The sequence below is a fragment of the Stegostoma tigrinum genome, chromosome 1 (genome assembly GCF_030684315.1).
Source record: "Stegostoma tigrinum isolate sSteTig4 chromosome 1, sSteTig4.hap1, whole genome shotgun sequence".
Lineage (NCBI taxonomy): Eukaryota > Metazoa > Chordata > Chondrichthyes > Orectolobiformes > Stegostomatidae > Stegostoma > Stegostoma tigrinum.
In genome coordinates this window covers 67,214,827-67,229,299 of record NC_081354.1, presented here as the reverse complement: position 1 = coordinate 67,229,299, position 14,473 = coordinate 67,214,827, and the positions used below count along the sequence as shown (strand labels likewise).

General features: G+C 40.7%; 1 protein-coding gene across 13 annotated transcripts in view; it reads right to left on the bottom strand.

The window, feature by feature from the left end:
* Window positions 1-14,473, bottom strand: part of ndst3 (N-deacetylase/N-sulfotransferase (heparan glucosaminyl) 3) — a 989,735-nt gene that overhangs the window by 105,120 nt on the left and 870,142 nt on the right. For 12 of the 13 annotated variants that reach the window (XM_048537072.2, XM_059646033.1, XM_048537017.2 and 9 more), the window contains 2 exons: window positions 10,012-10,099; window positions 1,706-1,750 (listed from right to left, as the gene is read on the bottom strand). In XM_048537072.2, the coding sequence (XP_048393029.1) occupies window positions 1,706-1,750; window positions 10,012-10,099 (133 nt within the window). The remainder of the gene's footprint in view (window positions 1-1,705; window positions 1,751-10,011; window positions 10,100-14,473) is intronic. The other variant, XM_048537066.2, reaches the window with a different exon arrangement.

The window sequence follows — 14,473 nt, the reverse complement described above, 5'->3', positions numbered from 1 at the left end:
TATCTGGCTTCCCTTGAATCCTGAGTTACTGTCATTTAACATATCTGTATCGATGTACCACATAAACTGAGACGTGAGTGTTGTCAGGGAAAAAACACATTTTATCGATGTTATACATCGATATGTTATACATTTATGTAATAGCCAGAATGTATTTTTGACTTGATGACAGCATTCTATTGGTGGTGAACATCACTTGAATTACTATTGCATAGTAGCAGTGTTGAAGAACTAACTTCATCTTTGCTCAAAGTTTTGAGTTTCCTTATCCTTCCAAGGTGATCTGTGATAGATGATATTATGCTGCTATGACAAGGCTGGAGGGAAGAGGACTAAATATAAGGAGGCCAATCTATGAGACCACACCACGTGCTGCCAAAGCAAGGCTGCAGCATGGAGAGGACAGGCTGGAGACAGACAGGCTGAGAGAAGCAGAAGCTCTGAAGCCGGACTCAGTGGAGCTACTAAGAAGGGTGAGGGATGTGACTGTGTCAAGGTTGGATGTCCTAGATAAGTGAGTTTGCAAAGAGGGAGGACGGAGTCAGAAAAGAGGGGGAGGTTTTATTTCATAAAGATTTACATTTATATTTTCTAGCATCTCAAAGCATAGGGTGATTTACTTGAAGTCCTGTGACTGTGCAGAGTTAAACATGCAACTGTTTAACAGTGAACTCTCCAATCTGTGGTAAGCACATTTATTGTGATGGCTTTTTTCCGCATTAGAGAGTGTGTCAGTTATTTGGGGGGATAAAAAGGGTGTCTATTTCAATCTGAGACAGGGTGACATGGTGGCTCAGTGGCTAGCACTGCTGCCTCACACTGCCAGGGACCCAAGGTTTGATTCCAGCCTTGGGTGAATGTCTGTGTAGATTTTGCACATTCTCCCCATGTCTGTGTGGGTTTCTGCCAGGTGCTCAGGTTTTCTCCCACAGTCCAAAGATATGCAGGTAGAGGGGATTGGCCATGCTAAAATTGCCAACTGTGTCCAAGGATTTGTAGGCTAGATGGGTTAAGCCATGGTTAAGGCCGGGTAATGGGGATAGGGCAGGGGACCGCATCTGTGTGGGATGCTCTTTGGAGGGTTGGTGCAGACTAGAGTGGCCATCTGGTTATCACATGTCAATTTAAATACCATATTGTCTTGCAATCAATATTAACCATCTATGTTATGATTTTGTGTTTAATGGAACAGAGATAATTTTGAAGATATGGTTGAATTCTTCTAATTCTAGTTATGTGAGAGTCCAAATGCCCTATACATCAACATAAATGCAGCAGGCAACCATACTGCATTAGCTAATGAAGGAGTCAATGAGAATTAAAAAGTAGCCCCTTTCAAATAAATATGTAGGCCTTGAGAAAAGCCTCATGAGGAGAGAATACTTGGACTCCTATTCTGGGATTTAGGAGATTAAGAGGTGATCTCATTGAAATACAAGATGCCAAAGGAGCATGACAAAACGGACACTGAGTGGTTGCTTCTGCTGGCCAGGAAATTGCAAACATGAGTCTCAGGATATGAGTTTCATCATTTAGTACAGACTTGAGAGAAAAAAAACATTCAGAATATTGTTAATTTTTTTTTTAAATTTCTGCCATAGAGTGCTGCAAAACTCATCCACCACCTTAAACATTCACTCACTCTACCACTGTTGCATAGTGGCATAATCGTGTACCATAAACAAGCTGCACTGCAGCAACTCACCAAGGTTCCTTCGACAGCACCTTCCAAACCTGCGACCTCTACCACCTAGAAGACAAGGGCAACAGACTCATGGGACTACTAGCACCTACAAGTTCCCCTCCAAGTCAGTTGTCATCCTGACTTGAAATGATAGCACCATTCCCTCATTGTCACCGAATCAGATTCTTGAATTTCGTACATAAAAGTACTACAGTGTACCTGCACCAGATGTAATGCAGTGCTTCATGAAGGTGGCTTACTAATACCTTCTCAATAGTGGTTAGGAATGAGCAAAAAATATTGGCCTTGCCAGTGACATCCACATCCGAAGGAAAACCGATGTTTTTTTGAAAAATCAGATTGAGATAGATTCTTGGTCTCTCAGGGGATATAGAAAATGGGCAGGAGAGTAGAATTGAGAAGAAGACCAACCACGTTCTCACTGAACAGCAAAACCATCTTGAAGGGCCAGATGGTTAAGTCATGTTCAAATTTTTTATGTTGTTCTGTTAAGGTCACTCTGCTACTGGTGCCTGAATATCGTGGCTACAATATTTTGCTTTATATCACATATGTTACAAGTGTTGCTTGTCTTTCTGTAACAATCGTGCCATTCAAGTATGTTCTGTAAAATGGATTAAGACATTTCTATATTCATTGTTTATTTGAAAATTTATTGCGGCTAATATGGATATTAGCAGCTGTTAAATTATTTTATTTAGCAATAGCTATTACCAGCAAAAATACAAATGAAATATAATTGATCAAGTTTCTCTTGTTATGAGAGTATTTTCAGATTAAAAAGAATTACATGAAAACTGAAATGTACTCAAGTGACATATTGCATGGAGAATCTTGTTTTATCTGCTATGCAGTTCTCAAGCTATTCACATTTTAAAGGAACTATTTACTTAATTGTATCACCGCATAATATAAGGTAGAAGGCCATTTAGTCCATCAAACTCATACCAGCTCTTTGCTAGGCCTATCCAATTAATCACATTCTTTCCCCATAGCTCTGCATTTTTCCTTTCATGCAGTTATTCAATTTTCTTTTAAATATTACTTTATAGCATAAATCCACCACTCTTTCAAGCAGTACACATTGTTTCACACAGGTTTGTTGTGCAAAAAGTTTGAACATGTTGCCTTTTCTTCATTTGCAAACTACCTTAAGCCCATCTTCCCAAAACGTTAACTCTGATTTCTCTCCACAGATTTTGCCAGACACGCCCAGCTTTTCCAGCAATTTCTGTTTTTGTCCCCTACTTATGGTTCCTGCTGCATGTTTCTCTTTGCTTCTCCCAGCAAAATCCCTCATGATTTTGACCAACAATGTCAAGTCTCCTTCAATTCATCTAGGATGAACAATTTTACCTATTCAAATCTCACTTTGTGACTGAAGCCCTTCATTACCAGCACCATTCCAGCAAACCTCTTCTGAATTCCCTTTAAAGTCCGAAAGCCATCCTCCTCCTCCTCTCTCCCTTCCTGTAGTCCCTGAAATTAAGTACAATTGAAGGCTAACCAGTGATGTGTAAACAATTTGTACCAAGTACTTTTGCTTGAGTATTTTCCTTTACTATGCCAAGGATTCTACATGCCTTTTCACTGACCCTCTCAGAGTAAGGAGTCAGCCAGCTAAGATAAGGAGAGATCTCTTCTCTCTGATGGGGAGTGAATCTGTGGATCTTCCTACTGCAAAGGGCTGTCGAGGCTAGCTCATTAATTATATTCTATATTACATTCGCGGCTGAGATAGACATTTTTAATGAGTAAGGGAATCAAGGGTTATGGAGAAAAGGCAGGAAATGAAGCAGTTGACTATCAAATCAGCCATCATCTATCTGAATGGCAGAGCAGACACAATGGGTTGGCTGGCTTACTCCTTCCATGCCATATGGCCTTTCTTGTTGCTATCAAAATCTAATTTACAAATGTAGCCAACCCTTTGTTTTCCTGCATCCCTTTCAACATGTTCCATTTTGTTTGTATTACTTATCCTTGTTCTGCCCACTTCTCTGTGTTAATTTTACCTACCCATTTCCTCCTGGAGTCTTCACTACTTTTTTCACTTCAGAGTTTAACATCATCTGCAAACTTAGAAATTATCCTCTGCACATAACTAAGTCCAAATCATGAATGCATATCAAAAAAATATTAATCCCTAATACAATTTGACAACTTTTTGGGGTGGGGGTGAGATATGTTGATGAGGGTAGTGCAGCTGATTTGGTCTACATGGACTTGAGTAAGGCTTTTGACAAGATCTTGTATGGAAGATTGATGAGAGCCTGTGGAATTCAGAGCAATTTGGCAACTTAAATTCAAAATTGGTTTGGTGGCAGGGAGCAGCAGGTGATGTTAAAGGGTGCATTTGTAACTGGAAGCCTGCATCCAGTGACATCGCACAGTATTTGGTGCTGGGTCCTTTGCTGTTTGTTGTGTATGTTAATGAGTTAGACATGAATATAGGAGGTATGGTCACTAAGTTCACAGATGACATGAAAATTGGTAATGTGGCAAATAATAGTCTTAAACTACAGGAACAACATAGATAGGCTATTCCGATGTGCTGAACAATGAAAAATGGAAATCAATCCTGAAAAGTTTGAGGTGATACATTTTGGGAGGTCTGACAAGGGAAGAAAGTACACATTGAATGTTGGGGTCCTAAGGAATATAGAGGGGCCTTGGAATATGTGTCCACAGATCTTTGAAGGCAACAGGACAGGTGGATTAAAAAGGTAAATAAAACACTTGACTTTATCAGTCAACCATTGAATAAAAGAGGAAGGACATTGTGATGGAGTTGTATATAATATTAACTAGGCTACATCTGGAGAACAGTTTAGCTCGCCACACCATAGGAAAGATGTGATTACACTAGACAGTGTGCAGAAAGGACACACTAAAATATTGTCTGGACTGGAGGATTTCAGCTATGAAGAAAGACTAAATGGGTTTGGCCTGTTTTTCTCAGAGCAGAGAAGACTGAGAGGAGATTTGACTGCGATGTAAAAAGTTCTGAGGAGCATAGGCAAGGACACACATTACCCTGAGTGCAGAGATCAATTGTCAGGTAGTAGAGCTTAGACAGAAGGAGTAAGAGGTTGAGAGGATACTTGAGAAAAAATCGTTTTAATCCAGAGGGTAGTGGATGTCCAGAACTCTCTGCCTAAAAAGCTGATAGAAGTGGTAGCTCTCGTGACATTTAACGAATATCTGGATGATCGTTTGAAATGCTCAGTGATGAACAGCATGGACATGATTGGGCTGAAAGGTTTCTTTCCATGATGTAAAATCTCTGTGACTTTAAAAGACTTTGCTCCAGTCCGGTTGGCATGCACAAGTTGGGCTGAAGGGTCTTGTTTCTGTGCTGTATACCTCCGTGAGAAAGAACTAGTCTCTGCTCTCATTCCTTCAACTAATTTTGTGCTCGAGTTAACATTGCCCTTTAATCCCATCAGTTTTAAAGGTGCTAACAAGTTTATTTATGTTGTACGTTTACAAAAACCCTTTTGTAAATCCATATGGACAATCTCAACTTCACTAACCTCATTAGCAATGTCATTTCAATAAAGAAATCAATCAAGTTAGACAAAGATGATTTGCCTTGAACAAGTTAATGCTGAATGCAATTGATAAATGTTTGTTTCTCTAAATGACATTTTCTTTTCTGGCTTCTTATTTCTAAATGTTTTCATGCAGACAGACTTGTGTTGTATATTCCAGGTTTATCCCTGCCAGTTAGCTTAATTTTACACTTGTTGGATTCCCTTGCTCATAATTATTCGAAGTTTGATCGTATTATGGTCACTGTTCTTCAAATGTACTCCCACTGAAACATGCTCATTTTTACCCACTTTATTCCCTGGAACCGTATCTAGCACTGCTTGCTTCCTGGAAACATCTGGATCAAAATTTTTCACATAAACACATTTAGAATTTTGCCATCCTCACCTTCTTCACCCCTTTCATTATTACTTTTCCAGTCTTTAAGATATTAATCAAACTCCTGCATTATCAGTGCACTCTAGTTATCATACATTTTAATTTGTCTGAAAATTAGGTTCTCCATCTCCTTCCCACAAATTTGGTGGCTTGTAGCAAACAGCCTGTAGTTTAATCGGGAGCAAAAAAAATGTTGCTGGAAAAGCTCAACATGTCTGCCAGCATCTGTGAAGGGGAAAAAAAGAGTTAACATTTCGGGTACAGTGACCCTTTCTCAGATTTCTCTCACATCTCTTTAAATCTATGCTGTCTTGTTCTTATCTGTTGTGAGAGGTAACAACCTTTCCCTACCCACTCAGTTCAAGCACAAATGATGCTGAAAACATCATTAAATTTCCTCTGAGCTTTCTTTTGTCAAAAGAGAACAGGCCCAACTACTTCAATCTATCCTCATTATTAAAGTAAAATGGGTTCTGAGGAAGGGCACCGGACCCGAAATGTTAACAACTTTTTCCTTCGCAGATACTGCCAGACCTGCTAAGCTTTTCCTGCAACTTTGTTTTTGTTCCTGATTTACAGCTCCACTGTTTAATCATGACTGATATGTTTCTCAATCCCATTATCTTGCCTTCTCCCTTACCAATCAAGAACTTATCTATTGCCATCTTAAATACATTGAATGAATTGACCTCCACAGCCCTCTGCAACAACGAGTTTCATAGATTTATCACCTTCTGACTGAAGAAATTCCTCCTCACTTTAGCTCTAAAGGGTCATCCCTTCACTCTGAGGTAGTGCCCTCAGGTCCTTGTCTCTCTTTCTAGAGAGTACATCTTCCCCAAGTCCACGCTATCCAGGCCTCTCAGTATCAAGTATTCGATGAAATTTTGCAGCCCCCACCACACCTCCAACCACCCCCCACACCATCCCCCAAGCCCGCCCTCATCTTTCTAAACTCCATTCTGTACAGAGCCAGAGTCCTCAATTGCTCCTCATATGACAAACCCTCCATCCTTGGACATTATTCTTGTGAAACTCTTCTTCCTTAGAACATCTCTTCCTTAGGCACAAGACACAAAACTGCTCACAATATTTCCAATATATTCTGACCAGAGCCTTACACAACATTTGCACTGCATCCCTGCTTTTGTATTTGAGCCCTCTTGAAATGAATGCTCGCATTACAAATGCCATTCTAAGTGCCAAATGATCCTGCATGTTAACTTTTAAAGAATACTGAACCAGAACTCCCAAGTACCTTTGTGCCACAGATTTCCAAAGTCTTTCCCTGTTTAGAAAATAGTCTGCACCTTTATTCTTCCTACCAAAGTGCAAAGCCTCACTCTTTTCCCATATTGTATCCCATCTGCCACATCTTTGCCCACTCTCCCAGCCTGACCAAGTCCTTCTGCAGCCTCCCTGCTTCCTTAACACCATCTGTTCCTCCACCTGTCTTTGTGTGTCATTTGATTTTAATAATAAGGATAGACTGAAGTAGTCGGGCCTGTTCTCCTTTGATAAAAGAAGACTGAGAGGATATTTAATAACACTTTCAACATCATTTGGGCCTGCACTGAGTGGACAGGGATAAGTGTTTCCTCTCAATGCAAAAAAGAACAAGACAGCACAGATTTAAAGAGATGTGCAAACAAAGCTAGGATGATGTGAGAGAAAAGAAACATTTTCAAACAATGAATAGTTAGAATGTGTAATGCACTGCCTGGAGGCAGGTTCAATTAAGACATTCAAAAGGGCACTGGATCATCATTTGCATTGAAATGGTGTTCGGGGATACGAGGAAATGGTGGGAGATTATAATGATGTAATAGAACTGGTGCATGAACACAGGAGTGAATGACTTCCTACTGCGCTGTAACACTGTGAAGTTTCTTTCCTTTTGTTTCCTGAATATCACATAGCCAGGAATATTAAGATTCCAACCCACCTTGTTTGAGGTGGGTTTCTACTACTGCTACTATATCATTATCCCATGTAGTAATTTATGCTTGCAGTTCATCATTCTTATACACCACTCACTACTTTTTGAGAAGAAGCTGTAAGCTGGAAAAACACATGTTTCTGAATATATATATATATATATATACAAAAAACCTGCTCAGAAGCTCCCACAAATTGTAAAAAGGGAGAATAACCTGTAGACGTACTGTGTTTGTGGATGGAAAGTGTTTGTTGAAAACTTTTAAAGGAGCCACAACATTGAGAAAATGGCACTTAGATCCCTTTCCCTCATATCCCCGAACACCATTTCTATGCAAATGATGAACCAACGCCCGTTTGAATGTCTTAATTGAACCTGCCTGCAGGCAGTGCATTACACATTCTAACTACACACTGTGTGAAAATGATGTTTTATCTCACGTTACCCTTACTCTGTCTTGTTCTTTTATGAGAGGGAACATCTTTTCCCTATCCACTCAGTCCAGGCACAAAGGATGTTGAAAACTTGATTACTGTTCCCCTCAGCCCTTCTTTCATCAAAGGGAAATGGGTCCAACTTCTTCAATCTATCCTCATTATAAAGTTGGTAGCCAAAGTACATGAGCTCAAGCCCTTTTGCCAACAGACAGCTCCGTATTTCCTGAGTTGAGAGGTAGATGAACCAGAGAGGCAGGTTGTAAAAATCAAGATCACACTGGGCAACACGCGATATCAAAATTGTCAGGATTTATGGTTGAAGACCAGAGGATCCTAGGAAGACGTTCCTGGAAGATTAACCTGAAGTAAAGATCATCATCTAGGTCTATAGGTTAGGATGAGTCCTTCAATTGGTTTGTAGCATGGTGCTGGAACTAAAGTCAGGAGTGCAGCTTCTTACATATCTAATTGTTGGAATGAATTTTGAAACTAATCATCATACCCACCCAAACACAGGCCTTCTAAGAGACATATTAGAGAAGAAGAAAGCATACAGCCAATTCAATTTACTAGATTGGATGGCATCTTGGCAAGGTGCCAACTGTTATGAGCTTTGGGGGCACCTGCAACATGGTATAATATCGTATAATCAGAGTTCAGAAGTGTGACAGGTCTTGTCACTTGTGTGGTCTGAGGCAGGAAATTGTCCTGTATTGTAAAAGCAGTGATAGTAGGAACTACAGATGCTGGAAAATCCGAGATAACAAGGTGTCGAACTGGATGAACACAGCAGGCCAAGCAGCATCGTAGGAGCAGGAAAGCTGACGTTTTGGGCCGAGGCCCTTCCCGAAATGTCAGCATTCCTGCTCCTATGATGCTGCTTGGCCTGCTGTGATCATTCAGCTCTACACCTTGTTATCTGTTATATTATAAAAGCAGTGATGTATGTGGCTATTGGGCAAGGCACTGCACGGGGCCAAGCTCACAGCATGCAGCCAACAACGGTGATAAGCCTCATGCAGAGTGAATGCGTTCAAGGTACAGTCACAACTCCAGCTAAAGGTATGCCTATGCATAACTGAAGGGAAGAGATACACAATGGTGCAGTTGTCCCATTGTTTTGTTTAGAACAAATCCCTTAGATAGAATTAATTTATCCCATTAATTCACATTTTTGTATTCCAGTTTGCATTTAGCATTTAACACCACCTTCACATTGCACACAAAATATCCACTCTCACTCAGGTCCTGTTGTCACTCTATTCACAAATCATTTTGTCTAGTTGATACTATTGACTCTGATATACACAGAATTGATCTGGCATATTTGGTGATCCCTAGTTTAACCAGATCTAACAAGCTTTTCCTGCACATCATTCACTAAGTTTGTGATAATTTGGTCTCCCTTCACCAATAATTAATAATGTTCTCTGACCCCTTGCCCCTGCCTCTCCATTTTACCTCCAAAGCTTAGAGGAAAGTGCCACTGGAATTGTCTAAAGCTACCTAACGTGCTTCCTTTTTCTCATTCCATTTCCTACCACTCTCCTCGTCACCCTGCCTTTCTTCTGCCTGACTGCTGACACATTCTCTCTCTCCATTAAAACTCGTCAACTCACCATATGCACCCTTTATATCCTCCCTAAGTCCTCCTGACCACACAACTGCCTCTTCATCTAATTGCTAGGAGAGCTTTTACCTATTTCTGCTAATTCTCAAGGACTATCTTCCCAAATTCCCCATATGATGCCGCTTCTCTCTCTGCAGCTTTCAAAATTTTCTTAGAATTGCTCTTTGCCAAAGATTCACAGTCACTTTTCATAATTCTTCAACCATGGCTTTAGGTCGACATCTTTATCTAATTAATCAATATTTATTTTACTCCCTGGTTTGTCCTGTGTCGTAGCTTGTACTATGTAAATGCAAGATGTTTCAACTGGGAACAAATATATTTCAACAAAATGAGAGTTGCATTGCTATTTGTTGTATAGACTCACCTGTGTGGTAGAATTTTCCAGAATATCCAAGGTTAAAGGTAAAGTTGGGAACCTGGGTGCGCAAGAGGTTTTGCGTCTCAAGTAATGCCTGAAATAAAACAAATTAGAATGTGATTGTAGCAGAGTATAATTTTACAACAAAATATATTTGAACAAAATGCTGAAAGTAAGTGCCACATTCACTGTCTGCTCTTGTTCATGGACGAGAGATCAATGAAATGCAATTTGTATTTTTAATTCTGTCCAATGAAAGCCACATGACACCACAATCTTTACCTTAATGAATACTTTCAAAATGAAATATAATGAGCTCCACAAGTAAAACAGCACTAAACATTTTGTTGATTTGACTGTTTCAAGAACACTGGCTTTATTAACAGTTGATTGACTGGGTCCAGCTTCGTCAGAAGCAAGAAAAACTAGATTTATGCTAAGAATATTGTTTATATATTGTATAAGAGCTGATTGACGAGGAGGCAGCAGCAGAAAGTGGAATGCTTTAAAAATCTCGTAACGTTGGCTCTCGAGCTCATAATACTTCCTGTAGCCATTAGAACACCTACCTATTTTTGGCAAAGTGCATGCAAATGAGGAAGTTATGCTATGAAACTGCCACAAAGCTATTTGCTGTCATTTCCACCTCTTTCACACCTACAGGTCCATTTCCAACAGCAGCCACAGTTACAAGTCAGCAATGAAATGTGGATTAAAATTTATAGTACCTCAATTCAAGATGAAGGGTTGAAACTTCTATCCCAGTACTTCCTTTTCTGCAGCCTTTATACCATTTGTTGAGTACCTACTCTTCCCTCCGCAGCCAACACACAACAGCTTCCTACAACGGGCTGCCTTTCTTGGAAGAGGAGGAACAGCAACGGAAAGATACTGCTAGTGATTGATTGATTGATTGGTTGATTTATTGTTATAACATATACCGTAATACAGTGAAAAGTGTTGCTTTTTGTGCTCTAGAGGCTGACGGTACCATACAAACTGCATCAGGGTAGCAGAATACAGGGAAAGTGCAGAAAGAGAGATCACAATTAACATTGGAGAGGTCCGTTCAAAAGTCTGATAACAGCAGGGATGAAGTTGCTCTCTAATCTATTCGTACGTGTAATAAAACTTCAGTACTTCCAAAAGGGTGGAAGAGATCATAGGCAGAGTGGGGAGGGTCTTTGATTATATTGGTTGCTTTCCAGAAGCTGCGGGAAGTATAGATGGAGTCGATGGAAGCAAGGTTGTTTTGCATGACGGACTGGGTGGTGTTCACAATTCTTTATAGTTTCTTGTGGCCTTAGCAAGAGCAGACTGCCATATCAGATGTATCCAGATTGGATTTTTTTTTCTTTTTCATAGAATCCCTACAGTGTGGATATGGGCCCTTTGGCCCAACAAGTCCACACTGACCGTTGAAGCATCCCACCCAAGACACATACCCCTATAACCCACCTCATCTACACATCTTGAAACACTATGGGGAATTTAGCATGGCCAATCCACCTTACCTGCACGTCTTTGGGCTGTGGAAGGAAACTGGAGCACCCAGAGGAAACCCACACAGACATGGGGAGAATGTGCAAACTCCACACAGACAGCTGCCCGAGGCTTAAATTGAACCTGGGTGCCTGGTGCTAACCACTGAGTCACTATGCTGCCCTAAGGCATGGTACGCCTCTAAAAATTGGTAAGAGTCCTTGTGGACATGTTGAATTTCCTTAGCCTCCTGAGGAAATAGAGATGTTGTTGTGCTTTCTTGACTGTCACCTTGATGTGGGTAGACCAGGACAGATTGTTAGTGATCATCACTCCCAGGAACCTAACACTCTTGACCATCTCCACCTCAGCACCATTGATTCAGCGAGGGGTGTGCCCTCCACTCCGCTTCCTCAAGTCAAAGACCAGCTCCTTCACTTTGCTGACATCGATGGAGAGATTGTCACCCTTAGAGCATGCTGGTAAGCACTGAATCTCTTTCTTCTATTCTGACTCGTCATTGTTTGAATCGGACCAATCATAGTGATGTTGTCAGCAAACTTGTAAATGGAGGTTGGGGTGGAATTTGGCCACACAGTCGCAAGTGTATAAGGATGCTTATACACTTATAGGTTTTATAAGCTGCAGAGCTGGGCTGAGAGGTGGCAAATGGACTTTAATGCAGACAAGCGTGAGGTGATGCACTTTGGTGGGAGTAACCAGAAGGCAAAGTACAGGGCTAATGGTAAGATTCTTAGTAGTGTAGATGAGCAGAGAGATCTTGGTGTCCGTGTACACAGATCCTTGAAAGTTGCCACCCAGGTTGACAGGGCAGTTAAGAAGGCATACAGTGTTTTAGCTTTTATTAATAGAGGGATCGGGTTCCGGAACCAAAAGGTTATGGTGGAGCTGTACAAAACTCTGGTGTGGCCACACTTGGAGTATTGTGTACAGTTCTGGTCACCGCATTATAAGAAGGATGTGGAAGCTTTGGAAAGGGTGCAGAGGAGATTTACTAGGATGTTGCCTGGTATGGAGGGAAGGTCTTACGAGGAAAGGCTGAAGGACTTGAGGCTGTTTTCATTAGAGAGAAGGTTGAGAGGTGACTTAATTGAAACATATAAAATAATCAGAGGGTTAGATAGGGTGGATAGGGAGATTCTTTTTCCTAGGATGGTGACGGCAAGCACGAGGGGGCATAGCTTTAAAGTGAGGGGTGAAAGATATAGAAGAGGTGTCAGAAGTAGTTTCTTTACTCAGAGAGTAGTAAGGGAATGGAACGCTTTGCCTGCAACGGTAGTAGATTCGCCAACTTTAGGTACATTTAAGTTGTCATTGGATAAGCATATGGACGTACATGGAATAGTGTAGGTTAGATGGGCTTGAGATCGGTATGACAGGTCGGCACAACATCGAGGGCCGAAGGGCCTGTACTGTGCTGTAAAGAGGTGCATGCCAGCCACAGGGTGGTATGCTCATATCAGCGTATAGAGGGGCAAATGTTCCTGCATTGACTAAGAAGTCGTGCTTGCAGAAGGTTCCTTTCCAAAGGAAGTATAAATGGAATGATGTTGCATGTTGCAAGTTGACACAATCACCTGCATCACAAGCACCACTCTGCCTGCGCCTCTTTAAATCACAATGGCCTCAATATCTGTACCATGGATCAATCTAGCCTGCTAGTTTGTTCATTGTTAGCATTAACAATGTGAGTGCTGTATTTTTAATTTCCAGGAATGCTATTGATTCATGATTATACATGCAAATTAAAGGAATCCATTGTCCCTTTTTGCACCATATTTACAAGAAGCAGAACACCAAATATTCAAGCAAACTCTTACTTCCTTTGTTATGCTTCCTTTGTTATATTTTGGAGTAACTCACTATTCAGAACAATTTAACCCAGCAAGATAGGTTTCAAAGTGATTTCTGGGAGAAAGGTGCTTCTGTGCACTTTCCCAGGATTTGCGTGAAACACTGTTACAAGATGAGTAGAGTCATTATTAAGCACATCATCTATTTAATGAAGACATACTTCAGATTCGTAGATTGGCAGCAGTGTTTTCTGTATTTTTATCTGATCAGAGATCTTAAGGTTAGTTGTGGTGTTCTGGCTACTGTACAATTTTGTCTTTAAAAGAAATATACCTGCTTGGAGGACTTGAAAGATGACCTAGAAGGGACGGCAAAGGAACATCACATTGAACAGGAGATCAACCAAATGTTGACTGCAAGAGTGATGATGAAACACATAAATCAGAAACCTTCATGTGGTTACCTGCTTATCAGTCATGTTGGAACTGAGATTCACTCTCAATAACTCCTCTTCACATTTTTGCTCTAGTACTTTAGGATTCCACAGGGACCTTCACTTGGATCACAACTATTTCTCATCTGCATGCTGCTTCTCATTGATATTATGTAAAACAATTACCTTAGTTTCCAAATGTACACTGATAACCCTCAGGTCCATCTCATCACCAGCTCTTCTGACTTCTCCGCACCCCCAGATTTGACCAATAAATGGATGAACAAAAAATTCCTCCAGCTAAATATTGGGAAGATAAAGCCAGTTTTTGATCCTGATCACAAACTTCAATCCCTAGTCATTCATTCCATCCTGCTCAAGACGCTTATTAAAACATACTTTTTCTACCAAATGGTTGGTCATTTGTACTGCTAACTCCTTCAGTGGCTCTGTGTCATTTTTCAAAAACATATGGACGTGGGAATCACTGGCAAGGCCTGCATTTGTCACCAATCCCTAAACATCCACAAACAGAATGACTTCAGAAATCATTTCAGTGGGCAGTTAATAGTCAACTACATTGCTGTGGAGAGATAGTAGGAACTGCAGATGCTGGAGAATCTGAGATAACAAGGCATGGAGTTGGATGAACACAGCAGGCCAAGCAGCATCAGAGGAACAGGAAAGCTGATGTTTCGGGCCTAGACCCTTCTTCAGAACAAGAAGTTGGTTAGAAAA